The sequence below is a fragment of the Grampus griseus genome, assembly GCF_964374135.1.
Source record: "Grampus griseus genome assembly, chromosome: X".
NCBI lineage: Eukaryota > Metazoa > Chordata > Mammalia > Artiodactyla > Delphinidae > Grampus > Grampus griseus.
The window spans coordinates 35,053,033-35,079,875 of NC_138999.1; the positions used below are offsets into that span (position 1 = coordinate 35,053,033).

Sequence of the window (26,843 nt, forward strand, 5' to 3'; positions counted from 1 at the left end):
GAAGACCTCCACTTGCTGCCAACAACATCTCGTTAGCCCAGGAAGTCTCGAGGGCAAAGCCCGAAGTCGTCCCCAGTGCGGAAGCAGCTGTTGGGAGCGCAGAGTGTGACTCGAGGCAGACGCTAGCTTTCTCTCCAACTTTGCCTCCAAAACATAATACACCCCGTCTGGTAGGAAGAACGCCCTCGTTTATCCCACGCCCCTGGAGCGTGTTGTCAACTCCTAATGACTGCAAACAAGCCTGCCATAGAAAATAATTATGCTCATCTTGCTGGTGCCTTTATCAGCCCTCATCTCATTTTAACGAAACCTCTGCCTTTGGAGGGAGAATCCGAGTACTCTCCACTCCCTCCCATAGGAGACTGTCACTCTGGAGGGTCTGGCTCTGGCTGCAAGTGTCATGCCACTGCTATCAAAAACCCGCATCCGTCCCTGCTACAAAACGGAACACATACCTGCTACGCTGGAGGTCTTGCACCGCCATTCCTCTGCTCTACTGTATCAGGCTATTACTAACTACAGGACTAGCGTTTCTCCGGAAAAAGGAGATGCGTGCCAGGAAACAACATTTCATAGGCGCTCCACTCCTGGACGCCGCAGCGCTCCAAAGGGCAACCAGCCTTGCAATCCACAGCTGGGAAGGATGGCCAGAGCAGCCCGTTCTCCGAACAGCCACCACCCAGATGCTGGGCCATCGGAAGCGTATTGTTTCCTCTCACCTCCCTCAGCACTGGGAGCGGAACCGCCCCGTTCCCACCGACGTGGTACCACACGCGAGCCGCCTGGGTTCACTTACATCTCTCACTGTCGTTCTGGTCGGCAATGGCCTCCTCCAGGGCGACCGACTTTGGCTTTTTGTCCTGACTTCCTTTCAGCCTTTCCCAGTCAGCGGGGCTGAATTTGCACACCTCGGAGTCTTTGGTCGTGGGGTGGCCACCTTCTCGCTCTTTCATCTCCAACTCTGAGAAGCGCATCATTGCACGCTAGAAAGAGAACGGAGATGGAAAAAAGACACACCTTACCACCAAAGCTACTTCACTGCCCTTACCTTAAAGGAAAGTATCTTCAAAGAAAAGTTTGCCCAAAACCAACCACAATTTATGATACAACTGAGATATTTTAAAATTTAACGATAAAAATGTAAGAGTGTCTATATGTAACTAGTCACACACTCTTTATTCATAAAGCCATATGTATGTAGAGATATATGTGGTGTGTATGTATAGCCATACATACACTGTGGCATAGAGACAGACATTCTCTTTCGAAGGTAAATAAAACAAAACAAAAACACAACGCAAAGAAAGCGAAACAAAAACACAACAGAAAAGAAAACAAATGCACAGTGAATAAAGACGACCATGGCCCACAAACTTCCCTTTGTATATTTGGAAATGAAATTTAACTCAAAAGGTTTATGTAAGATTCTAGTAATAAAAATTTGAAGAACTGACCTCACAGTAAGCAGCGGGTAGACATAAAATACTGTCCTCTTGTAATCCTTCCATCTATGTAATTAAAATGGGCACTCAATGGATCATTTAGATAACTTCATCCATTTTTATAAGCATAAACCAATTTTTTTCTTAACATTGCAAAACAATTTGGCTTTATTTATCTTTTAATTAAAAGTAAAATATCTTAAGGAAATTCCTATACAACATCTATCATTCACTAGCAAGTTAAATACATACTCTATCCCTTTAAGCAAGGTTTGTTTTTTTGTTCTTTTTTGTTTGTTTGTTTTTTTGGTGAAAAAAAAAAAGTTGCACGAATCTCACAGACATGCGGCCGCTACACACCTCCACCAAGTATCACGTAAGGCATTCTAAGCAGCGCTTTTAGGTATATCTGTTAACGTACAGTAACGGCAGAGAAATCAAAGCGATTGATAGGTAAATGTCATGCAGTCTTTTAGACATCCTTCGCAATAATTAAAACTTCCGTTATCAGCATTCGAGTGGAGTTCGCTTAAAATCTACAGAATAACTTAAAGTATCCACTTACGTCCCCTTACTGGACACATTTCAAACATTTAAATTATCATAAGCTTCATTAACCAAAGCAGCCCGGTGTCCTGCCCTATCATACCCCCGGCCCCCTCCTCTTCACACATTAAAAAAAAAACCTGACAACTGGTCAGGCTCCTGAAATTCGGGTGGGGGGCTCACCTGCAATGCCCGCTGCTCCCGGCTGAGCTGACTGGAGTCTGCGTACAGTTCGGTAGTGACACACTTGAACCGGTCACCCACGTAACCAGCGGAGTTTGCGATTCTCTTTGCCAGCTTCGATGGCTTCGGTTTCAGAACTTTGCCATCGGTTGATTCTGCCTCGTCAGCTCCGTCTTTGGTATAGGCGGGGGTGACGTCCACACTCGGTGGGGCACTGCCCACGCAAAACGGTTTGGGATCCTCTTGGGTTTTCCCGAAAGTGACCGCAGAGCCGTCGCTCCCCAGGGTCGGCTCCAGGAATGAAGTCGAGACCGGCATCGCCAGGTTCTCCTTGTTGGTTCCCGCCGGAACATTCTCCTTGCTTAAGCCGAAGACTGGCTGGCCCGGAGCCTGTTTGAAAGTATAGGCTTCGTGGAAGTCACTGATGCGCCCCAACTCCTCTCTCAGGGCAATGAAATCCCGGTGTGGCTGCAGGGCTGGGTCGGGCGGGGGTTTGGTGGGCTCGGCACTCTGGCCGACGCTCTCAGCTGTGAAGCCGGGTTTGGACGCGTTAGCGTCGGTTTTCGCCTCTGGCTCTTCCCGGAGGAGGTCTACATAGACGAGCTTGTCACTCTTGACTACGGTCTTCCCTTGATTCCAGCTGGGGCTGGGCTTTAGGTTCTTGTCCGCGGGGACTTCTGGATGTAACTTGGTGTTGCCAGCCTCCAGCATCTCAGAGAACCGGTTCCGGAGGCTTGGGTCCTCGTAGCGGGTCCTCTCGTGGGACCGGGACCTCCTCTCCGGTTTCTCCTCTTTAGTGATCTCGATGGGCGTGTGAGGTATCAACATGGGATGCACCATGCCCAACCCCAGCGCGTCCTGGTAGGTCACGAACTCCGGCCTGCCCGTGGGGAGCCCATAGGGCAGTCCCGGCTTTGGGGCGAGGTGCCCAGGGAAGAGACTGCCGTTGGGCAACAACACCGGGTGAGGGTAGACAGGGCCTTTGCCGTGTAAGGACAGGGGGCTTATGGCAATGCCCTCGGGCGCTGGGTAAGGCAGGTAACTCCTGGGGTAGGGGATGGGTGGGGACCTGAACGCCTCGTTTGGTGAGAGAAATATTGAGCTCGGCGGGAGGCCGTTCTCGTTCGCTTTGAAGCTCGGCTCTGGGTTGCTGACTTTGGCGCCCTTGCTGCCGGTGCCGCCGCTGTGCTTGGCAGGTGTGGTCGGGGGCTGGCCCACGTGCTGGATGACGGATGGCGTGGTATCCACGGAGCTCCTGCTGGTCTTGCTGCCCTCGGCAGTGGCATTCGGGGCCGGCGACGCAGAGGCCGGGCGGCCGGCGCTCGACACCGACCCCGAAACGTTAGTGACCACGGCGTCGGCGGCGCCCATGCGGGGACACGAAGAACTGCGCTGCTGCGGGATGGCCCAGTCCAAGGCCTTGTTTTTCAGCGGCAGGCCTTTGCCATTGTTCTCTTCGTTAGGACTTGGCCCGGGCACCACCCAGGACGAGGGAGCCGTGCTAATGATCTCAGATCTATAGATAGCACAGCCGTTTCCTGGAGGAGATAGAGTTTCTTTCGGAATCTCACTTCCGGAGAGCACGAGGCCGCTCCCGGCTCTGCTGTGAACCAGGACCGTGGGAGCCATCTTCTTCATGTGGTCGGCTTTGGAAGCATCTACATCCACCACTTTAGAGGACAAGTCTAGTGGCTTATCGGTGACGTCTTTGGTAACCGTCTGCTTCTCCAAGAGAGGAGGTGAGCTGCCATCTTTTCTGTCCTGACCTGCTGCTTTGCGGGTGTGCCCGGGAGCTGGCTGGGTGCTTTCGGCTCCTTCTGGGGCCTTAGGATACTTGCTGCTGCAGAGCCTGGCCGCGGGGAACTCGCTGCTGACCGTCATGTATGGCTTGGACAGGGTGACCGAGGGCGACGTGGAGATCCTGGCATAGTGCTTATGGAACTCGGAGTAGGTGTCCGCAGCGGGCTGGGAGGGCAGGTGGACGCGGGGTGAAGGCCGAGGCGAGGGGGGCAACAGGAGAGCCGTGTCCCCCGGCAGGCCGCTGGTGACCGCCTTGGCAGACGGCACCCTAGGCTGCTTACTGTTCTGGATGTGGGGATATGAGTGGGAATCGACCGGGTTCCCAGGACTGACGCCCATCTTCCAGGGCAGGCTTTTGTCTGCGCAGTGGACCAGAGGCGGGATGGCTGGGGAGGCCGAAGGCGTCGAGAGTCTCATGGGCGAGGCCAGGGACGACGGGATGTGGGGACTGACGTAGTGAGGTGGCGGCAGGTAGAGAAATCGCTCCCCGTTGGTACAGACCGGAGAATACAGCGGCTGGGCCAGGCTGTAGGACTGCTGAGGTAGCAAGGCCTTGTACATGTTCAGGGAATACTTATTTGGCGAGTCGAGGAAAGGGTAGATGGCTGGCGTGGCCCCCTCCATGTAAGGATTGACCCAGGGCAGCCGCAGGTAACTAGCACCATTGATGTTGAGTGGGCTCTGTTTGTCGCTAGCAGGTCTGTCCAAGCCCAGTGTTTCTGCCGTGGGGACAGCACTTTTTTGTATTCCGGGTGGCGTTTTGTATATAGCACTGAAGCCATTTGGGGGCTTTCCGGAGACAGCGGAGGCCTCCACCGTCTCGGGCGTATTCGGTTTGAACTGCATCTCTGGGTTTCTTTCGGAAGAAAACCCCAGACCACCTATGGTTGTGGCAGCCTCCCGCCCTTTCTCTGAGCCCAGTCCACACAAGCTAGAATAGACGATGTTTCCGGGGACACGCAGCCCTTCCCGGATCAGGCCGGTGCGGTCCATGCTCAGCGCTGCCAGGCCATCGATCCGATGGGCCGTGGTCGCGTCCACCTTCGCAGAAGAAGAACATGGGTATTACCGAGGACACGCCTTCAAAGCAGCCCATCCCAAAGAGAAACCGCGGACTAGCTCAATAAGACATCAGCCTCGACATCTGAGCCGAAAGGGTTTAAAAATAAAGGATTCACAAGGTCTCTGGCCCCCTCCCCGCTTATCCAGAACCCTCCTCTGCCTGCCGTCTCACTTTTGTCCAACTAGTATCCTGAAAGCACGTAAAACGTTGGTCCCTTTAGACTTGAGGTCCCTGCATTAACTCAGTCATCTATTCACTCTGGAAGATCCACCTTCTCAGCAGAAATTCTTTGCTGCAACTGAGGTGATACCAACTCCACTGCTCTCAGAACCACCCTCGTGGGGTACAGAACTCGGACTCACCCTCCCCAGGCCCTGTCAGGTTGGGGCGGGGCGATGTTCCCTGTGCCCCCCCCCCCGATGTAGCGAGGCATTATTTAACGTAACAAAAAACAATCTTCAGGGGGACAGTAAGGAATGAAGGACTTGAGCTGTCTCGTTTCTAAATCAATAAAGAGGCCATGGGTCAAACCGTAGTTGTGTCTTTTGACTTCCTCTCCCTGGTATCTGAAGACAGCTCTGTTTCACATTTTACTGGGAAGGTAAACCCTAAGGCTACAAATTTATCCAGCTGGGAGCACTGACGTGGCACGTAGCTTATCGAAGAAAAGGCGGCACATATCACACCAGTCGCCAGGGGACGAGGACGTAAATGGCGAGCACAGCCAAGAAATGGAGCCAGGAAGAAACTGGGTGAGGCTTCGTCCTGCAGCCTAGGCTTTCTTTCTACTCAAACCCTGCCCTGAAACACCCCGCCCCGCCCCCAAAAGGCCCTTTAATGGTATGCAAATGAATGCACGATTGATTTACAGATCACTGATACTCAGCACATCAACAGAAGCCATGAATCTCTTACCACGTTGTGATTCAAGGGATTTTCTTCCCTTAGTTCCAGTCTGGCCTTTGAAGCGTCACCATCGTTTACAGGAATTTTCCTATTTAGAAGGACACACCAACTTCATGAAAGCATTCCTCACTTAATCCATCTTTCATAGATTGTCCCAGAATAGACCAGTTTCTAATAATTCCGTTTTTCCAACTGCCCTTAAAAAAAAAAAAAAAAAAAAAAACCTCCCCAATGGCCCATATTGAAAGTTGTCCCCGAATGGTGATCCAACAGGACTGGGAAAAACAACGGAAAGGCAGGGCAACAGGGATGTGAAATCACAAATGCGTCCTCGAGTTGGGTAAGGCAGAAATTCTGCACAACCACGTCACCCTCACAATTTTTTCTCTAGAGAGGCCGGGCAGGGCAGTCCAGGCTCTGCTGTCCTAGCAGACCCTTGTAAGCTCTACCTGAGGACAGGCATGAAGTAATACAATGTCCAAAGCCAAAGTGGGGACCTCAAGGCTGGAGTCTGCAAGCTGGCTACATCAATCACTTCTGTGTTATCCGTGAGGACAGGCTTTCAAAAACTTTTCCCCAAACAAAGTTAGGTACCATGTACTACGAAACTGGTTTCCATGGTGATAATGAAGCCATATTTGACTGCCTCTATCAAAATGATGGGGGATACACACTAATATTCTACAAATGTCAGCTGCTCCAGGGGAAGCCGCACATCTGTGCCAGGCTGCTGCGGCTGCCCTGGAACTTGTTATCAGAGAGCATCGGTAAAGAAAGTGCTTGGTGCCGACTTCCAAATCCCCAGGATAAAATCACTGACAAGCGGCAGAGAAAAGTTTCATCATTACCCGGAAGAGCAGCTTCAATTATCTACTGCTTAGCTGCCTCTACCCCGCACTCCAAAATTACTGATTAGGAAGCATAACAGAGCTGTCGGGTGACTGAAACCAGGAGCCAATGGCCTCGCTGAACAGGCGGCGGAGGACGCAGAGAAACCCTGGGCTTCAATGATGTGAAGGGTGGCTATCGCCCCATTTATTACTGAGCAAACTATTTGTTTTAAAAGCACATCGAATGCCGATCCACCTGGGCCCACACTCCTGACATTTAGAGTTAAAGCAGCATATAGACTGGGATTAATTCTCCTTCATAAATATGAAATAATAAATTAAGGACGAAAGTGCACTGAAAGGCCGCTTTAGGGGCTAATCTCTTAAAGGGCGGCAATGCTTCGCTGAGCCAGGTTGCCTGTTAGGCAGGAGATCTCCCCCCGACCCCCTACCCCCTTTGGGCCCACTCTGGCTGTGAGGACGTGAAGGGGGGGCTCTGCTCAGGAGCCCTGGGGAAGGACCCACGCTCTCCCCAGGCCTCAGCCGGACACGCGCATTTACCTGTCGTCGCTGATCCCACACATGCGGACCCTCTCGCTGTTCATCCAGCTGTGAACGTTCCCATACAGGGGGGTTGCTGAAAGCATGTCGTCTTCTTGGATGGCAGCTTTTCTTCAAGCGTCTAGTCTGTTTAAAACAAAAAGAATCCCAGAAGGTTGAATAAAAAAGGAGCCAAAGAGGGAACAAGAGAAACCCTCCTTCTAGGCACTCCATACAGAACGCACTTGGGAAGGCAGACCCTGCTCCATGTTTTACAGACGGCCAGGAGCAAAGGAACACGCCTGAGCCAGAGGTTCAAGGAGGGAGCTGGAACTTCCCTGGCAGGAGGCGCTGGGGATGCAGAGAGGGTTCAAGAACCACAGGCCACACACCATTCAAGGTACAGCACATATCACCCTTAACCCGCCCTTCTCCCTCCCCCTTTCCCAGCCTTTCGGAGAACACACTTGGATTGAAAGCAGACGGTGCCTGATTCCGGGGAGCCCCACATTGATTCTTCTTGCGGCTGAAAGGATTGGGGACGGGGGTGGGGTGTGGGATAAAAGGCACAACGGTCCGGTGTGGCGGCCCAAACGACGACTCACTTCTACGGCTGCGGTGCGTGTGACTTACAGATGGAGGGTTAAAAAGAGTCAGTGGGCTGGCGAGCCACCCCACCCGGGCCCTAGATTAGATTAAGCCCCAAACCTGGGTGGTTTGGCCTGGGAGCTGCAGAGGGAGGCGACGGAGTAATTCGACGACGCCTGCTCGCTGGGGACCAGCAATCAGTAGCGAGTGCAGAAATCGTAGCAGCCCAGGCTGCCGGGCTGGGGCTGGGGCTGGGGCTGCAAGTTTCCGGCCCGCGGGGAGCAAGCAGAAGCCACCCGTTAACCGTCTACCGGGAGGAGGGGGGAGGCTGCCGAGGCGGAGGGGAGAGCCCCGCCCCCTCCTTAACTTCCCGACCCACCAGCCCCACCCACATCACATTCTAGTTTGCTGCATGAGTGAAGGGTCAGGACAAGCTGCATTTTATTAACAGGATTATCACGGCGCGTGATTTATCCTCGTGCAGGATTTTAATTGCTCTTTGGAGGTTGAGCCGTTTCTTTTGACTGCGCTTCAGCCCCATATCCTGCTGTTAAATGCTGGGTTAATAAGTAGGGGAGCCTTTAATGCCTGGGACCGATGGCCCTAGGCAATTCCCCTGCTCGCAGACTCCCTTGTCCGGGGCGGGGTGGCGGGGGAGGGGAGGGCCCCCCCAGCCACGGCCTCTTTACACAGGGCCCAAACCTGAGTGTGAAATCACTGGTGTGCAGCTCATGGGGGGAACTTTTCTTTCTCCTCCCTCACACACCCACCCACACAGTTTCCGAAAGCCCAAATGTTCCCTAAGTCGACACATTTCCTTTGTTAGCAGGAAAAAATATGCAAATGCTTGCTTTTACACTTTAGCACACGGAGCTGACTGCCAGGTCTGTTGGGTGGGAGCCACCGAGGACTGGGGACTCTTTTTCCGAGAGTGACTAGGGGTGGGGTCAGGGAGCACCTGGGAGACCTGAATCCCAAAGCCAGCCAGGCTATCCCTCTGCATTTCTTTGTCCTAACACAGGCTTTTGTCCACCAGCATCCCCCGTCGGCGGCCCCTATACAGAAGAGAACACCGTCTCAAGAGTCACACGGGCCCGTAGTTAGAACTCAACAATGAAGCTTGAGGAGAGGCAGAGATCTCCCAGTTGTGTCCGGCCTGGTGGGATTCTAGAGAAGCTGTTTCTTTAGGAAGCATCCCTTACTTTAGACAGACTGGGGCACTTCCAGTGGCTGGCCACGGTGCCCCGAAAAGGTGGACTCAGATGGACTTGGGCATCAAGGAAGGTTCTGTGGGGGGCTCACGGGCTGTTCTTCCGTGTTTCGAACATACACATCAAGTTGGGGGCAGGCCACCACTAGTGCAGGGCCGACGAGAAGGCACATTCAACAAAGTGTCCCCTCGCTAACCCCTGCCGCCCCTTCTAACGAAAGGAAGACCAAAAGGAAGATGTCCAGGGAAGCCTCATCTAAAAGGTGGAGGAGCAACATTCCTCGGTGCAAGTGTCCTGGCCGTGGCTGCAGCGGGAGGACCACACCGTGCCACCCCCTGGCTGGGTGTCACGATGAAATTTGGACATTATACCAGAAGCCAAAGGGTCACTCCATCAAACCCTTAAGAAAAGGATGAGGGAAGAAGCGTGTGTGCCCTCGAAGCCCCAATCTTCTGGTGCCCCAAGCTTCAAAACTTACACAAGCTGCCTCTTACATGTCTCCTTTAGTTGTCACCTTGGGACAAGGACCTCTGAGCACCTGACTGAGGAAACAGAAAGGCCGCTGCCACAATCATCCTTTTGAGTCCTCTCCCCTCCCCTCAAAAAGGGCCAGGAGCCCCCTTCCCTTGAAAGGGCTTTTCTTTAGAAAGGGCGGCCTGGACTTAGCATGAGAGGGGAATGCAGTTTAGAGACACCTGGGACCACGGGGTGATTTTCAGAGTCTCTCCCCGCCCTTCCAGGTCTTGTCTGGTGGGGTTTTCAATATTAACGCCGCACAGATAAATAACACCCAGTGTCAGGATGAAGTGTTCTTACGTGCACAGGGTCAGATGGAGGGTTGAGGCCCCGAGCGTGGTCCGGTGTCATGGGAGTGGGGGCGGGGCGGGGGGCTGGCCGTGAAGAAACAAGAGGAGGAGGGGTAAGGCTCAGTATTGGATCCTGCTGGCTACACCTACACACACACACACACACACACACACACACACACACACACACACACACACACACACACACACACACACACTTATAATCTTTAGCTGCCCCATGAACTTTTTGTGAACTGTTTAAAAGTGGAGGTCTGTTGAACAAACAGCGGCGCCACTGCCAGCCATAATTTCATTGCAACGAGCTAAAGACTTTTAACTCTTCAGGTTCCGGGCCAAAGATGGACCTGGGTGGAAAGGGCCAAGGAGCCGGGGCCCTGCCTGGCGTGAGGCCCTTCTCCAGAGTGACGGCCCGAATCCTGGGCAGGAACACCCTCATCCTGGGCAAAGGCCATACTGCTTACACCCCACCATCACTGACGAACGGGCCCACCCCCCATCTCGCTGGGATGCAGAACTAACTAAGGGGATCTTGGGCACAAGGGACACAGAGACGGGGTCAGAGACACAGCCATGCTCACCCCGCTCCTCTTCTAGAAGCGGCTATTGAAACAGTTGGGGGGTCTTTCTTACTTTCTTCTTCTTTTTTTTTAACCTCCAAGGAAAAGTTCTTCAAAAGGGACTTCCCTGACCCTTGGCCGTGGGTCATGGTGCAGGGGGGCAAATGACGTGATTCAGATGACAGAGCGGGCGCTTTGCTGCTGTATATAAGAGGCTCATCTGCCCTTATTTCTCAACGACCCCCCCCCTTTTCTTCCACAGGTGGGTGATGCTTCTGGAAGTGCCAAGATGTGTGAAGTCAGTCATGAAAAGCACTTTACAAGCACCAACCTGTTTCCAGTGGGAGCTGCTAAGCTACACCTTGGCTCTGGGTTTTAACCCTTTTTCCCAGCAGTGGAGAGAAGGGGGCAAGGATGTGGGATAGGGATGAAGAGGGAAGGTGGCCAAGAGAAGGGGTCAGCCGGGGAGACGGAGGAGCGTCTGGTTTCTGAAGAACAGACCAGGAATTGTGGTGGCTGCCCGCTGAACACCCGGTTCTGGGAGAGACCCGGCTTGCAAAACGCAGACTCGCAGCGTGGTCTCCGGCTTTCGGTCTGGCCCTAAGGGCAAGCACAGGAGAGCTTGAGTCTCCCTCGACAGACTTGGGCCGTCATCTGGTCCAGGAGCCAAGAGTTATGATTAGCATCGGAGCTTGGCCTGGACACTGGGGAGAAGAGCCTGATTGGCGGAAAGAGGTCAGAGGGACCAAGATTAGGAGCTGTCACCCCAACCTCGGCATCCCTGAGTGAGGGCACCTTGGCCCTCTGTGAAGAGACACGAGGGGGCACACGGGTCCCCAGCTGCACCCACCACCGTTCTGCCGATCCCTGCCATGAAGACACCATTATGGAACGAGGAAAAGGAGGGAACGTTTGTTTTGTTTTTTTCTTTAAAGGCGACTTCCCTTGGCAGGCAACAAACAGGTTGCAAAGGAAGGAGCAGTGGCCGTGAGAGGCTGGCGTGAGTGCAGGGAGGCAGCACCAGGCCACTCCTGGCACCTCTCCTTTCTCTCCACCCCAGCTCCTCCTGGCATCGGGCCACTTTCCACTGCCTCCGCCCTTGAGGCGCTGATGGATTGGTTCAAGTCTGCACAGCACGCTTGTCAAGTGACAGCGACGGAATGGGAAGCAGCGTCACCAAACCATCCCAACTCCACTCCAATACTAACGGTGCCCCTTCCTAGGGCCTCGCTCTCTAGGCACCCCTTGCCGCATCAGGCACTTTTCCAGTTAGTGACCAAGAAGACCTGGACAGGTTTTGGGGAGCTTCCGGCTCAGAAGGCCGGGCAGACGGCAGGGCTCCCAGCCAGCATGCCATGTGCCACGGTCCTCCGTAGGCTGGGGACCTCCTCAGGGAAGGGGTGTCCCTCACTGCATGGGCATGGCTGGTTCTCTGTGGAGGGCGCGCGTGCGTGCGCGCGCGCAGTCACCACAGCCTCCCAGCTCCCACTCTCATCCACGGCGTGTCTCTGGGCAGGTGGCCGGACCTCTTCAACTTTGGCCCCCTCATCTGTAAATATTTGGCACCGTGTTTTCCAGAGGATTAAACTGCACTATGGACTTGAGTTCTGCCTGGCAATAGCTGGTGCAGGCCACATCTAACCCATTAAACAGCATCTAACTCTACTAAACATACTATGTAACAAACCAACCCCAGAACGGCTACATAGTTTCTTTGCGGCAGAGGGAAGGCTGAGGCAGGGACACAGAGGGGGCCCGGGAGGGGTGACCTTCTGCAGAGTGTGTGGCTTTCATGGAAGCCCAAAGCTCATGGCGCGGGAGCCCTTCCTGGGACTGCTCCAAGCGCAGACTGAGTCACACACAGGCGCTTCTCTATTGGCGTCAAGGAAGGGAGGGATGAAGAAGTTCCTATTTTAGGACTGGGGGCCGCGAGGAGGTGGGAGATGAGAAAAAGCGGTCCAGGGTGTGCAGCGTTGGGGCAAGTCCTCCTGGGATGTTTTCCCCAGTATGTGTAGCAGTGGAGAGAGGGGAACCCCAAGGATGCCCCCAGGTCGGAGGGAGGGTCGCAGGCTTCCTGGGGTGTGGCTGAAGGAGGTCGCCGACTGGGTCCTGCAGCCGGGCATGAGTGCTGGGGGGGAGTGGGGGGTGGGAGGAGTGATCCAGCCTGCCCAGGCGCTGTCTCTTGGCACACTCCAAGTCATGGCTGTCGCCGCCTCCAGAGGCGTCCCCACTCACGACCCAAGTTTTGCATTAGTAACAGAGCTGCGGAGCAGGAGTGGGGGTGTGACGGGGTGGGGGCCGGGAAACTCACGCGGCCGGCCCTGACCTTTCGAGCAACCAGAACCTTCCCTGCCTCCTCCCAGGGCGCCAGAATAGAGCAGCGAGCCACTCGGGTCAGTCGGGAGTGAACTTGGCCCGCAGCGGCGGCGGCGGCTGCGAGTGGGGGAGGGGCGCCCCCTCCCCCGCCTCAGCCCCGAGCGCGATCGGTCGGCAACAAAGGGATTTTCTCTCCCACCACACACACCCGCGCTGCCGCAGGCTCCTCGCCCCTCCTCCGCCAGGTCCCAGCGCGGGGCCGCCCCCCCACACGCACCCCCCGCCCGACCTTCCAGGACCCCCGGCTCTCTCGGCCAGCTCCCGACCCCAGCTCACCCCGCCCTTGCGCTCCTCTGGGCTCCCCCTTCCCAGGAGCCTGCCGCTGAATCTCTGACAAAAAGCAACTTTGGGTGGGCGCACGGAGAACCCAGGATGTGCGGCGGCGCGCCCCAGGGGAGTGGGCACTGACTGGAGACCGCTCCGGGCCATCGTCCTGCGCTCCCTTCGGCCAGTCTGGAGTGTTCTCTCCGTGGACGCCTCCCCCACCTTCCCCGATTGAAAGATGCAAGCCAGGTGTAGCCAACTGTAAAAGGGGGCTCGGGGGCTTAGGGAGGGGGGCACCAGCAAGGATCGACCGGGAGAGCCGCTGCCAAACCGGGGCTGCCCGCCACACACCCCCTTTCCCAAAAACAGAGCCGTGTCGTCCCCCATCCCACCTCCCCGTCAGCTCTCGGACCAACCTCAGACACTTCCCCTTCCCCACCCCCCACCCCCGACGCCAGGCCTCGGCTTTTTGTTCCTTTCACTTTCTTTCACGGTTGTGCCACACACAACCACGTGTGTATGCAAGAGGGGGCCCCATTTGGAAGCTGGTGTCCCTCGACAGGAGGCAGCAGCCCAGGACAGGAAACCTAGGTTGAATGCAATGAATCAACCTTACTCCTCTCCTCCCCGCCAACACACCCCCTCGGGTCTGGTCCCTACAGGCTGGGTTCCCGCTTGGAGTCTACACAGCCTGGAGGCAAACCCAGAATGAACGATCCATAGACCACAACTCTAGAGGGGGTGTCACTGCACTGCAGCCTCCATCAGGGCTTTGGAGAAATAAAGTGAACTCACTGCAAACTCCTCCCCCCACAAGGAACAAGCTATACCATAAAGCTATTAACGACAGCTATCATTAGTACACACAGGAAGCACAAAGGAACTTTTTACGAATAAAAGATGCGTAAAACACAGGGTCCTGTGATCTGCACCCGGCTTCCCTGCTGATTGTGTGCAGACTGGGAGTCCTTGGAAGGCTGGGGATGAGGGTCAGGGGAGGACAGGGGCTCCCACTTTCTTTACAAGGAACAATAGGAACCCCACGTCTGTTCATCTTGGAACCCGGAACACCCCAAACAAAGCTGTGGGAAAACTGCGGTAGACGTGGGGGCCCGTGAATTTTTCTAGCCGTTCAGAGCTTAATTACTCCTCCTTGATCCGTGGGACCAGACACGACACCGCCAAGGTTAAAATGCCCCAAACAGCGCCGAGCAGATGTGAGCGAGCTGGCAGACGCGCAAATGAGGCCTGCCTCGGAGCACGATAACAAGTGACTAATACATTGCATATCGTTGAAAGAAAATTATTTTTCTCTAATTTGCATTTGCTTGGGGGGAAAAAAAAGCCAACCAGAGTCCCTCTTCACAAGCACGAGTCTAATCCTGGAAATACAGCCCGGCTGCTTTAAGAGAGCTGGAAGGAGGGAAAGACTGCCAGTGTTTTGGCGTTGCAGGCTTGTTTATCTTTCCGCCTTTCCTCCAAGGCGAAACTCGTTTTGCAAGCAACATTCCTACAGAAAATGGCACACGTCATAAAAAGAGACCAATTTATAGAACTGGCACCGAAGTTCATGTATCATTCCAGAAGCATCTCCCAGCTCCCCACTAGGGAACCCAACTAGATGTAGAAGTCCACATTATAACTCAGAGAGTAGATCTGGGGGCAGGGGTGGGGGGGGAGGTGGACCCATAATTTGCAGATATCCTGCAAGCTGTACACTCAGGGGCCAAAGTCACACAGAAGGGCAGAATATAGAATTAAGTCAGCTCTAAGTGATCCTCCGAAGCCCGGGGGCCAGGGCTGCGAAGCCTACAACCTTGAGATTGGGGGGAGTGGTTTTTACAGCCAGCTTGCCCCAGGACAGCCCAGGGGCAGGCCCATCTTCCGGACCATCCAGAGCCCGCCAGCTTGGACCGGCCCAGCGGGGTATTGCTGCCACCCACCAACTGTTCTCCCTCCCACCCTGGCGCCTCCCCACAGTGCCTGGCAGAGGACCAGGAACTCAGAGAAGGCCGGGCTGTGGGCATCTAGTTGATTAAGTCACAGAGTGGGTGGCGCTGTGGGCAGACCTCAAGACAGCACCGTTGGTCCTGCAGCTGAAAGGCAAGTGCACTCTTAAAAACCGGGAAGGCAGAGGGAGGTGGGTAATCAAAAGCCGACTTGCACACCTCCCCACCCCCATTCACCCCCCTTCGGGTCCTGAACCTACACACTTGTGTTTCCAATCCAGGAAACAGGGCCGAGGGCATAGAACACAGCGGCCGCCTGTCTCTTGAACTTGTCTGAATAACAGGGCCATTTCAGAGGAAGAACAACGGCCTTCAGAGCCTCTGCAATTTCCAGAAAGCCTTCAGTTAATAATACATTCTTTCCAACAGGCTTGCTTTAGGGCGGAAAGTTATTTTCCCAAATCTTAACAACCCGGTCACAAGCCGCGGAGGCCCCAGGTCAACAGATCCCGGCCAAACCCCTCCAGGCAGTTGACACTCGTGACCCCGCAGGCCTTCTCCTGCCACCTCTGCCTAACAAGTTCCCTAAACCACAACACACCAACCAGCGCGCACGTCCACCACGATCCCAGGAGCCAGAAAGATGCGTGTCGCGGGGTGCGGGGGGGGGGGGGCGGGTGCCGCCGCCGCCGCCGCCGCGGGCTGTCTCGCAGCGCATCCGAGGGCTCCCGGGCCAGCAAGGGGCGGCCACCTCTGCAGCTCTCCGCGGGCCTGCATAGTGCGCGCTTTGTGTGAGCGCCGAGGAGGCACAGCGCTGCTCGTGCACCAACAGCTGTCACATTATTTGCACTCGCTGTAAACAGCCTTCACATTCCCCCCTTACCACATAGTTAAAGCCAGACTAACAATCCACAGTTAGAGATCAAACCAACAACAGCAGCATTGTGTCTGCCTTCGCACCAAGCCCAGCAGCTGGCAGGTTTCTCCGGAACAAGAGACCCCCCTCCCCCCACCCCTCCAGGCTCCAGCCAAGGCTAGCCGAGGCAGCAATGCGTGTGTCGCTGCCGATTGTCAAGGCAAGAGAACACAGCCATTTCGCGCAGAGTTCTGTGGGGTTCATCAGCTCTCTCCCAGAGTTTCCTCCTCCCAGGCCCCCTCCCCCATTTCCTCAGCTGGGAATAAAGCTTGTTCAGCCTCCCAGGGTCAGTTTCTCTGCTCAGCAAAGCGTGGGTCGGCCTGCCCCGGCCAGGCCTGGGGTCCTGCAGCCCTCTCTACCGTGTCCCAGAGGCTAGGCAGCTCGGCACTTTCTGCAGCCCAAAGCCTCACGTGCTTCGGAAAACCGTCCAACTCCCTGAATCCTTCCTGGTCGCCCCACTGATCAAAATGTCTCCTTTATGATTTTTGGTTAAGTCGAACATTTCCATAATCGTCATTATTAGCACAAATTACACGCCTAATCGGTCCTTAAATAGATTTTAATTAAATAATCATACGAGGCTCATTTTATGACTTAAGAAAGGCATTAGTTTTCGTTATAAACTTTCCACCAGGATATAGAATAATGATAGCAGACAAATACTTATTCTTTGAAAAGCACCAATAACTGATGGGCAGAGTATTGGAAAAGTAGACCCTGCTTCACACCTTCTGGAATCGAAGTGGAGACTAGACAGACCACATCTGCACAACTTCCCTCCGGAGAAGGGAGAGGGGATTTCTTCCTCCAAAGCATTACTTTTGTCTTCTCTTTGGGGCCAGGAGAAAGGAACCCCAAATGTTCCTTTTCCATGCCCATCTGAAGAGATTTCTCCAGCTTAGAAGTCTCTTCTAGAGACCACTCCTCGCCACCCCCATCTGTTTTTCACCCCTCAGTCTGCTGAGAGCCGAGGTGGAAAGCAGGCAGGCTGTGCTTGTTAAATGCTGTGTAAAATGCTGTTAATAAAATAATAAATACAAAGGATGGAGGCTGCTGGTTCCATGGGTGTTTTGACTGGAAATGCCTTGGCACTTGTCATGTGTTTATGGGAGGGCAGACAACTCTAGGATTTACATAGTTTGGACATTTCTGTACTTCATTTATTCTTTCCTAAATGACGTAGGCCTAGAGCTATTTCAAGTTTGCATTTGTACAGAACTGTTAAATGCCTAAGAGTTTCTCCAATTAAACCAAGTTTTAAATCAGACCCAAGGCTGGAACGTACTCTCGGCCTCGCCCCACTCCACCCCTCTGCCTCTGTGGCTGGAGAAAACAAACAGACACTCAACAACAATCCCCTGTCCTTGCTCTCCCCACCTTCACCACCAACCCCCGGGGGGGCACCTAGGGCAAAGGTTAAGGTGTCTTCAGTTTACAGGCAAGGCCCTGGCTACACACACTGGAAAGCACTGCAGTTGGGCGCATCCTGGGCACACTCGAACCTCTAAAATAGTGAGCTAAGATGGGGGGAAAACTGCTGGCCTGGTAAAACCCACTGTTCACAAAACAATGTCAGCAAAGGCTGGAAGGCATTCTTTAGAGAGGTACCAGGGACTCATGCCTACTGAAGCTCTTCCAGCACAAAGGCTTTTAGGGGAAGAAGGGAAAAGGGGGGTGGGGGGGGAGAGAAAGGGAGGGCTCCTGTTTCAGAGCAGGCATCCCCAGAGAGTCAAGAACCAAGTGTAGCTTCAATCAAACGCTGACTTCCCCTCTGGGAGTCTAGTAGGAAACCTGATCACAGTAGCTTACTACCGGCCTGGATCCACACAGGTCTGGTTTTCTTCTCATGCTAGTAATTTTTTAAAATACATATCGATATAAAAGAAGCAATCCCTGACAGACTTTATTGAAAACCACACTGAGACCTCATAACATCCGGACTTAATCCCTATCAAACAAACCACAGCACCTCTGGCCTCTGCAGCGGGCCAGACCCTTTCACCTCATCCCACCAGGTCTCTCCCCTCCAGCCGCTGCTGTTCCCTCCCCCCGAAAGAATGACGGGAGGACTTGCCAAAGAGCACCTAGATACCGGTTCTGGAATCAATTCCTAACCATATAAATGATCCCACTTAGGGGGAGGAAAAAAAAATCCCAGCCTTTTCATATGGAATCCTTTAAAGCCCAGAATGCAAATAACTGTAACAAAGGGAAAGAGGAGCCCACAGAGGCAGACCTGGAGGAACAGCCTCAGGAATACCCTTGGAGGGGAGCTTAACCCTGCAGGTTGGTCCCCAGACACTGGCCTACGCAGGTCTTGTTGGGGGGGGGGGGGCGGGCATCTCAGGGGCAGCAGGGAACAGAGAAGCAACTATAGGAATCTGGCCAGTCATTCAAAGCAATTACTAATCCTCGGGGCCTACTATGTGCCAAGTATTCTTTGATCCTAAAGGTGGATAATTATTCCCAGTTTTACAAATGAAGAAACTTACTGAGGCTCGGAGGCCATAAATAACCTGCCCCCAAGGTCACACAGCTAGTAAAAATGGGCCACGGTCAAACTCAGTCCTGGAGTTGCGGAGAGGAGCCAATGATTGGTCAAACTGTGCCATCCGGAATCCCCAAGAAGTTTGGGAGGCTCCCTTAGCCCTTGGACTCCAATACACAGCACAAGGATAGCACTGAACACCTATGAAATTCGGTCCACAAGGAGCCTGGACCCTAGTTTCTCCTACACCCAGAAATCTCTTGGTCCATGTGAAGTCTTTCGAAATCTCTGCCAACGTCCTACCCAATCTCCCTAGACTGGAACACCCTGGTGTGAGGCCAGGGATCCCCAAAAGGCTCCACTTTCCCCTCCTCCAGGAGCCCAGAACAAGCAGTGGGAGGTGGGTGCTACTCTTAGGTCTCTGTAAAAAGTGCTGACACCTGGAACTAGAACAAGGCTTGCCACACTAGTTTTGCCACATAAAGCAATAAATCAAATTATCTAGACAGAGCAAAAGCCCTTTGGAAAGAGTGCCTACATCTACCTTTCCTAGGACTTTAATGAACAACCCAGGGACCAAAGTGGACTGGGGAGGCAACTGAGGGGGAAGCGGCTTGCAAGATGCTAGACCCTCCTGGACTCCTGGGGGTCCCCACAAAAAGCCAAGTCCCAAGACAAGCCGGAGGTTGGGGTGATCTCTCCTCTCCCCAACTTCTCATCCCAGCAGCGCAGGGTCGGCGCTCAACATCTCCTCCCCACCCCATGCTCAATTTCCTGGTCTGCCCCGGGCTTTCAGAAGCTTCGGGAACTATCCACACCCGATGCCACAGACGCCACAGGCTCCACGACCGAGGGCCGTCTCCAGCTCAGCTCGGTGGGAAGGGGAACGGGCAGGAGCGCCGGACACTCGGCCGCCCCTGCGGCTTCCCGGCCCCGGGCGGGTGGCTCCTCCAGCGGCCGAGGCTCCGGATGTGTGAAATGGCTCCAGGAGCGCCTGGGGCAGGCCAGGGCCTCCGCAGCGGGAGGGACCGAGGCGATGGCGGAGCCGGGTCCTCACCCCTCGAGCCAGCCAAACACGCCCCGGCCAGTGGCTCGCAGCCAGTGGCTTTCTCTCTTTTTTAAACTTTCCGGCCTTGGCGATCACCGCCGATTGGGACAGGATTTCCAGCCCCCGCCTTCCCTCCTCCACCCCCTCCGTGCAGGCCCTTCCAACCTCCAGGGAGGTGACCCCCGCCCCCGGGCACCGTGAGTCCCTGGCCCCGGCAGACCCTCCCCGCCCCCGCCACTTGGGCCACCTGGAGCGAGCCGCTTCCCAAAGCGATCGGCGTCCGGCCGAGTCTGGGACTGCTGCTGCGTCCGGGGAAGAACTCCCGCAGCCTGCAAAGGTCCAGGCCTGCCCGCGGCGGCATGCAGAACCGCCCCCTGCTCTTGCTTTCTCCGAAAGACCTGACGCGGGGGACGGGGGGGCGGGGGGAGTTTAAGGCCTGTCTTTTAAAAAAAAATTTAACTCTTCAGATGCAAGAATTTGGGTGCCCTTGGCACGGTTATGAGCGCTCGGGTAGAACAATAGAAATGGGGGGTGCCGGAAATGGTGCAGGAAGACCCCTATAACCCTATAAACCTCTCCTCCCCCCAGCACTTACTATTAGCATTAAAAGATCCCAGTGCCCTCAATGCAATAGTGCCTGTTTATAACTTTTTCCTGCTGGGTCCCCGTACCCTAAACAAGCCCCCTCCTCACGTTTTGAAATCACCAGGGCAAAGACCGCTCCCAAATCTGTGACCTCCCGGAGCTCTTGGGCCTCTCACCTGCTCTGCCCCGGCACCCTGACCTGACTCACCCTCTTCCCCCCAGTAGTTCCTCTGGTTTGCACCTAGACAATAAATTTAGTTTAATTTAGCTTCCGGTCTTTAATTTTAGCAGGTCTCCTTTTTGCATGCAAATCAATAGGCAATTACCATCTAAAAGCTCGCCCAGCCCCGGGTCAATGTAAATTGATCATTGTCCGCCTTCCACAAAATAACACCGGGAGTCTGTGATGCATAATGAGATTATACTGGAAACTGTCTTTTAGATCAAATTATATTTTATGCTGTCAGGATCTTCTCCTAGCGGACTTCCCCGCTAGTCTAATCACGGGGCGCCGGAGCCCATGGGTGCCGAGGGGCGATGGCTGACCGGGGAGACATGGTTCTAAGAAATAACAAAGTGCGGGGACGCCCCCCCCGCCGCCATTTCCAACACCCTCGACTAGGGGCAGGCGGAAATGAGCCTGCGCTGGGAAAGGGGGCCTTCTACAGAAACGTTGCGGGGGAAAAGCTCGTTGGTTAATTCCCATCCAACAGAAAGTCAGCTATCCCTTCCGGAAGAACACATGGGGGGCAACCAGCGAAAGCCGTCGGGCCGGGCTGGAGGTTGGGAGACGTCCCCGGCCAAGTGCTCGGGGCACAGGCGGCTCGGCTGCCACGGGGGTGGCCTGAGAAGACCTTCCACTCCCGCCCCGGCTGCTTCTCAAGCCAGCGCCACCATCTAGGCCCCGGCAGCGCAGCCAGCCTTGCAAACAGACGGAATCCTGCCGGCCGTACACTCGGGCGAAGCAGCCCGGTCGGGCCAGGCCGGCTTCGGCCTCCCCTCCCCTGACTGGGCGAGGCCCCTCCAGGCCCGAACCGTGTGAGCCGAGGGCTGGAGGCCTCCAGCCAGGAGAAGGTCCTCCCGCCCTTGCGCGGCCCCCGGGGCACGGGTGTGACCCTGGAGCTTAACAAAGGGCCTTCAGAGCTCCTTTCGGCCTCGGGCTGGCGGGGGAGGGGTGGGGCCAGCGGGGAGGGGAGCGGTACGGCGGCCCAAGTGGACCCGTGAGGCCCCCCGCCCCGCCGGGCTGGGTCTGCCGGGCCCGCCGCCCTCGAGGAAACCACCGAGGTGGCATTGCCGGGGCCGCCGGGCACTCCCGAGGACCGTCCTGGGGTTCGGGCGGCTCGGAGGCCGGCGAGCCTCCTGCCCAGCCCCGCGGCCCGGCTGTCGTGCCCGACCCAGCGCGGACTCCACCCGAGTGCGGTCTTCCCAATAAAAGCTGGAATTCCCGGCTGGGCTCAGACAAAGAGGGACCGCGGCAAATCGACGCCGCGGGCAAACCAAACCCAAACCGAGTTTACGCGCGCGTCTGGGGTCACAGAGGCGCCTGCTAATCCTCCCTACGCTGGCCGTCCCCGCACGGTCTCCTCAAGGGGGAAAAAAAAAGGGAAAGAAAGCATACCTCCCCTTGATTCCGCCCAGAGGCCGAGCTTCGCACTTCTTTCGGTTCAGTCTCTATCAGTTCACTAGGCCCCGCGCCACCTTAGCAAACAGGACTTAGAGGAGCGCAACATCCCTTGCTCCCGACCCAGAATGCAAAGCTACTCCTCTTTTTCCTCCACCATCCATCCTCTCAGGGTCAAGAACTCAGAAATCTTTCAGAAATCCTCCTACCTGCTCAAGTCTCTTCCCCACTCTAGATGGGAAGAAACTGTAACAAGAAGCAACCTTAGTAACCAAGGGCCACCCACCCTTAGCTAGGCACCGTTGCCCTCAGTTTCCCTCTAGCCAAAGACACATTATTTCCCAGTGAATGAGTGTGCGAATGTGGTTGTGTGGCCCACACTTCCGTGCCCAGCTCTGTCTCACTGGGCAGGAAAATCTTCATCAGGCATTGAGGAGTTTTTGTCATTCAGCCTGTGTATCTAAGCATGGATGTATGCATGTGAATGCTTTTTGTGTTTCCAAGTGACCCTCTTCACACCTTTAAATGGGCTTTTGTCTCTGGAACGAACTTACAGAAATTCTGCTCCAGTTTCCAGCTCAACAAAGTCTGGGATTTTCTCCTAGAATCTCGCTCTAGGTCTCAGTATTTGCATACCCATGTTTACATTCCTCGCGGCCAGTTCTTTATCTCTTCTGTATCTCTTGTTCCATGTGGGCACCAGAGCCCAAGTGTCTTGATTTGTCTCAGCACATGTCATTCAGGCGCACATCTTAATCTGTGCATTCCTGTCTAACACGTACACCTCCCCACGACTTACATTCTTGCTTTGCCTATATAATGTGGCTCGTTCCCAGACCAATATGGGTTTCCAGTTTAACGTAAGTAGAGGATCCCCTAAGACTACAAACCCTAAAAGGAAGAGGAGGGGGAAGGAGAGAGGAGTGTGACTAATGATTCATTTCTCTATAGGGTAACCCACCCACCAATTTCTACCTCAGGGAAAGAACGAGACCAATGCCTGCAGAGTTGTATTACATTTTTAGACCAATTCAACGCTGACCCCATGTATGTGTATACAAATGATCGATCTTGTACACATCACTATCCCACTCTTGTTTGGAGGCTGCCTCCCTGCACATATCTTATTTGAACTCTCCACAGGTTCATGGTTAGAACTGGTTTTATTTACATAGACAGCTCAAGGACCCCTTTGCTCGCTCCGATGCATACCTGTGCACACCGGCCAGGCATTTCAGGCTTGGGTCTTTGGTCGGCAGCACTCTCGGTCAGAGGCCCCACTGACTAAAGCTCTGAGCAGACCTTCCCATACTGGGCCGCTGGGAACATTAAGGTCTAACCTCTGCATCTCCCCAACTCAGTTCCTTAAGTGAGGGTGCCCACTGTGTGTGTTCACACCTCCCCCATTGAGAAGTATCGGGTCAAATTAGATCACCTAGCAACTGCGTTTGGTTCGTCGAAGAATCGAGCCCAACGTACCAGGATGTGAGATTGCATACACAGAAGAGAAAGGAAAACCCTAAGCCCAGACTCCCGCCTCCTCTCCCCAGGGGGCTACTTTGCCTCCAGGAATTTCTACTACACTCCCCACCCCCACTCTCCCTATCGTCTTTAAAGGGTTAAGAGAAACCCTCGCAGCCTTCCCTCCACCCTGGTCGCTGGGCCCGAAGGCTCGCTCGCTCACGGGAGTCTGCCGCCGCCTCCGCGGCCCGCCCCCCCCTTCCCGTCCTTCAGCCGGGAGGGAGCCTGCATGCCTGTCTAGACCGATCTATCACAGGCACACCAACAACACCCGCGAGAGCGCGGAGACCCTACCCAGGTCCCCCTGCCCGCACGGTTCCCGGCGGACAGAACCCTGGAGCGTGACCGCGCCTGCAGGGTCTGGGTGGGAGCCTACGGGCTCGGGCTGCCCCGAGCGCACAGCGGGTCCGCCCCGGCCCCGGCCCCCAGCGCTCCCGCCAGCCCGGCTGCCGGGGCACAGTCACAGCTCTGCGCGCTGGGCAGTCCTATTTTTATCTTGTCTAATCCCAAACTGGGCGGGGAGCACAGGCGTCGTGCTTAGAGAACAAGAGATAGGCGAGGGAGGCGGGGAGGAGCAGCCAGGCAGCGACGCGAGCGGGAGCGAGTTAAAGACACAGTCGAGGCGACCGAGAGCAGGAAGAAAGAGCGGGCTGCGCGGGCCTCGAGGCGCCGCACGCAACGCGCCGCCCGGCGAAGTTACACTCGCCTCCCGGTCGCCCCTCGCCGCCCGTCCCTCCCCACTTCCCAGCGGCGCTCTCCGCAGCCCGGGCCGCGGGGCCCCGGCCTGTGTGGGAGGCAGAGGCCCGGCCGGCCCTGCAAAGGGCTGGAGAGAATCGCTAATGAGCTGTGCGGCCCATTGATCCGGAGAACACTTCCTAATTAACTCTCAGTCACCTACTGGTGACAGCGCCTCAAAGGACAGCGCTGGGGCCGTCCGAGCCCCAACCCCGACCTGCCCGCGGAGCGCCTGGCGCCCGAACCCCGCGCGCCCCCCCTCACTACCCCAGGCAATCCCGGTGAGTGGCGGCGTAAACCCGCACACTAAAGGCCAGCCTCGGATTAAACCTGGACGGCATATTAATCAACGCCATCTCCCCCCTTTCTCCACGCGGTGAAATCATGCCCAAAATAAACACGGGAACCAACACTGCAAAGCCCAGACCAGATAACAGGTCGGGGGTGGAGTGGGAAGGGTCGAGAAGCAAACGTATTTTCCAAGTGTCCACGTACAGGAGTCTCGGAGGCCGACAATTAAAATGCCTTCCACACAAGCAATTCTGTTGGCCAAACCGAATCCAACACCTCGTAAGGATTGATTTCGGCCCGCGGTGTCCGTTTCCAGTGCCACAGGAAGTGTCAGATGGCTAGAAATACCCAAGTCTGTCTGCGTTCACCACCCACCACCTTCTGGGGTGGGCCATTTCCTCCTCGTTTTTATTCCCAAGTCATTTTAAGGGTTTTTCTCCAGAGACTACCCCTAGAATCAAATACCACTACCCCTCCTCTGGCCTTCTCTCAAAAAAGAAAAAAACAAAAAAAACGGCTAAAACCCTGAGCTGTCTACTCTAGACACAGGAGGCTGTACGAATACCTATTTGAAGCGCGCTGGTTTCTTTTTTTAAGGTTTGTTTTTAAATACACATAACCCTCCCCCCTCCTTCGCTCTTCCATCCCCCCAACCCTTTAGACGCCGGCGGCGCGCGCCCTCGCGCGCGGGCACTCACAGCCTCTAGCTGGAGATCGCGGACTTTCTGGAAAAGATTCATTAACTGCAAATTAAGCCTCGCCCCGGCCTCGGCCTACACGCGGCCAGGCTCAGCCGTCTCAGGGACCCGGGGACGTGCCCACTCGAAAGTGCAGGCGGCGGGAAGCCCGCCGGGACCACGCTTGCCTCGAGCCGCCCTACTCCGCACACGGCGCCCCGGGGCTTGCTTGGTAAACAGCAGGAGCACGTCGCCGCCGCCCCGAGCCCCCTAGTTGGCGGAGGCTCTGCAGCGCAGCCGCCCGCCTGCTCCGAGCGCGGGCCCCGCGGCGCGGCGGCGCCTCGCCCTCCCCGCCTCGGCCGAGGATCGCGCCCGGGTGCGCAAGTTCCTCTTCGCCCTCAGCCTCTGCGCCGCACGCCCTCCGAGTGGGACCAACTTCCTCCGGCCGCAGACTCGCACACGCCCTACAGGGCTTTCCACCAGACTCCTCTCTGCCCAGAGGAGGACCCAGGTCTCGCCCCCCCGCCCGCCGCCGCCCCCGCACGATCTACCCCCACTCCTGGGGTCTCACAACTTAAAACCAACCCCACGACGTCGCAGGGAGGGTGGGGGTGGACCAGGGTGGCAGATTAAAATTTTAAAAGAACATTTACAAAACAAAGCGTCTGACCTGACTGGCTGGCTGGCGGGCGGGCCGAGTCGGAACCCCTCGCTCTGCTCGATTTCCTAGTATTTTTTTTTTAATCCACGTGATTCACGCTTTAGAGCAAGCCAAAAAAAAAAAACAAAAAAACAAAAAACCGGGACTCCCCTCCCGAGTCGCGCGGCAGCGGCGGCAGGTCGAGCTCGGCTCGGCCCGGGGCGCCCGCCACACACACCCTCGCGCACGCACACGCCGTCGTTCCACGAGCAAGAACGAGCTGCCCCCGGAGAGGCGAGACGAGGCAGCAACGGCTGGGGGTTTTTACAGTTCTTTCCCGAGTCGAAAAAGAAAGCAGACGGGAACCCGCCGCCCTCCCCTTCCTGCTAGCGAGCTAACGCCGAGCCGAGCTTCCCAGCTTCCAGCGCAGCTCACCCCCCCCGCCCCCCCCCCGCCCGACTCGCGGCGCTCAGCGACGACCGCGCTCCCGCGCACACAGGCACATACTGCCTGCAAACTTCCACTCCGCGAACTCCCTGCTCTCCTCCCAGCCCCCAGGGGGGCGGCAGGCCCCCCCGCCGCGCCCCCCCCCCGAAGCCCACGCCGGGCCGCTTAGGTTGGCTGCATTTTTAATAACTTACAGCTAGGAAATAAAAACGAAAGCGAGCAAGGCAGCCAAAGTGAAGCGCGAGGCACAAGCTTCGAGGGGTACGCGAGAGAGTCAGAGGAGCCACCCGCCGCTACTCTGGGCCCCGAGGGAGGGGGCCGACTGCAGTCCGCCGCACGCACGCTCGCCAGCCCGCGCGGCCTCCCCGGGGAAAGGTGTTCCGGGCACTGACCTGAAATCCCCGGCCGGGGAGTAAGCAGGGAGCCTGCGATCCGGCGCTTTGAAGTTTTCCCCGGAGCAGAGTCGAGGCGGCGAGGAGGAGCGACGGGAGGTGGGGTGGGTGGGGAGAGGTGTGCGGGGTTGGAGGAAAGAGGGGTGGCGACGTTGGCGATGGGAGAAGGGGCCGGGCCGGGGAAGCGCGGCGAACAGCAAAGTTTGCCGTCCCCCGCTGCCCGCAACCCGCTCGCGGCGCCGCGATCGCTCGCCTCCCTCGCCGTCTGCTGCCAGCCGGCTGCCCTCGGGGTCGGCCCCGCCGAGGGGTGGGCTCTGGGCCGGGTGGGGGCGGGGCAGGGCGGGGCGGGCTCAAAGCCTCCGGGCAGGTGGCGACAGCCCCGCGCGATCCTCCGGGCTCC

At 56.0% G+C, this 26,843-nt stretch overlaps 1 protein-coding gene across 5 annotated transcripts in view; it reads right to left on the reverse strand.

Annotated features, from left to right (window-relative positions):
* BCOR (BCL6 corepressor) overlaps positions 1–26,569 on the reverse strand; it is a 44,776-nt gene extending 18,207 nt beyond the window's left edge. For 3 of the 5 annotated variants that reach the window (XR_014298520.1, XM_082681365.1, XM_082681363.1), the window contains exons 1-6: positions 26,444–26,569; positions 7,332–7,457; positions 5,950–6,028; positions 2,172–5,012; positions 1,455–1,508; positions 797–983 (exon numbers count right to left, since the gene is read on the reverse strand). Coding sequence is in view for 4 of the 5 variants with exons in the window: in XM_082681365.1 (XP_082537491.1) it covers positions 797–983; positions 1,455–1,508; positions 2,172–5,012; positions 5,950–6,028; positions 7,332–7,417 (3,247 nt within the window). In the remaining variant the exon portion in view is untranslated. The remainder of the gene's footprint in view (positions 1–796; positions 984–1,454; positions 1,509–2,171; positions 5,013–5,949; positions 6,029–7,331; positions 7,458–26,443) is intronic. The other 2 variants (XM_082681366.1, XM_082681364.1) reach the window with 1 other exon arrangement.
* Positions 26,570–26,843: the final 274 nt, after the last annotated feature.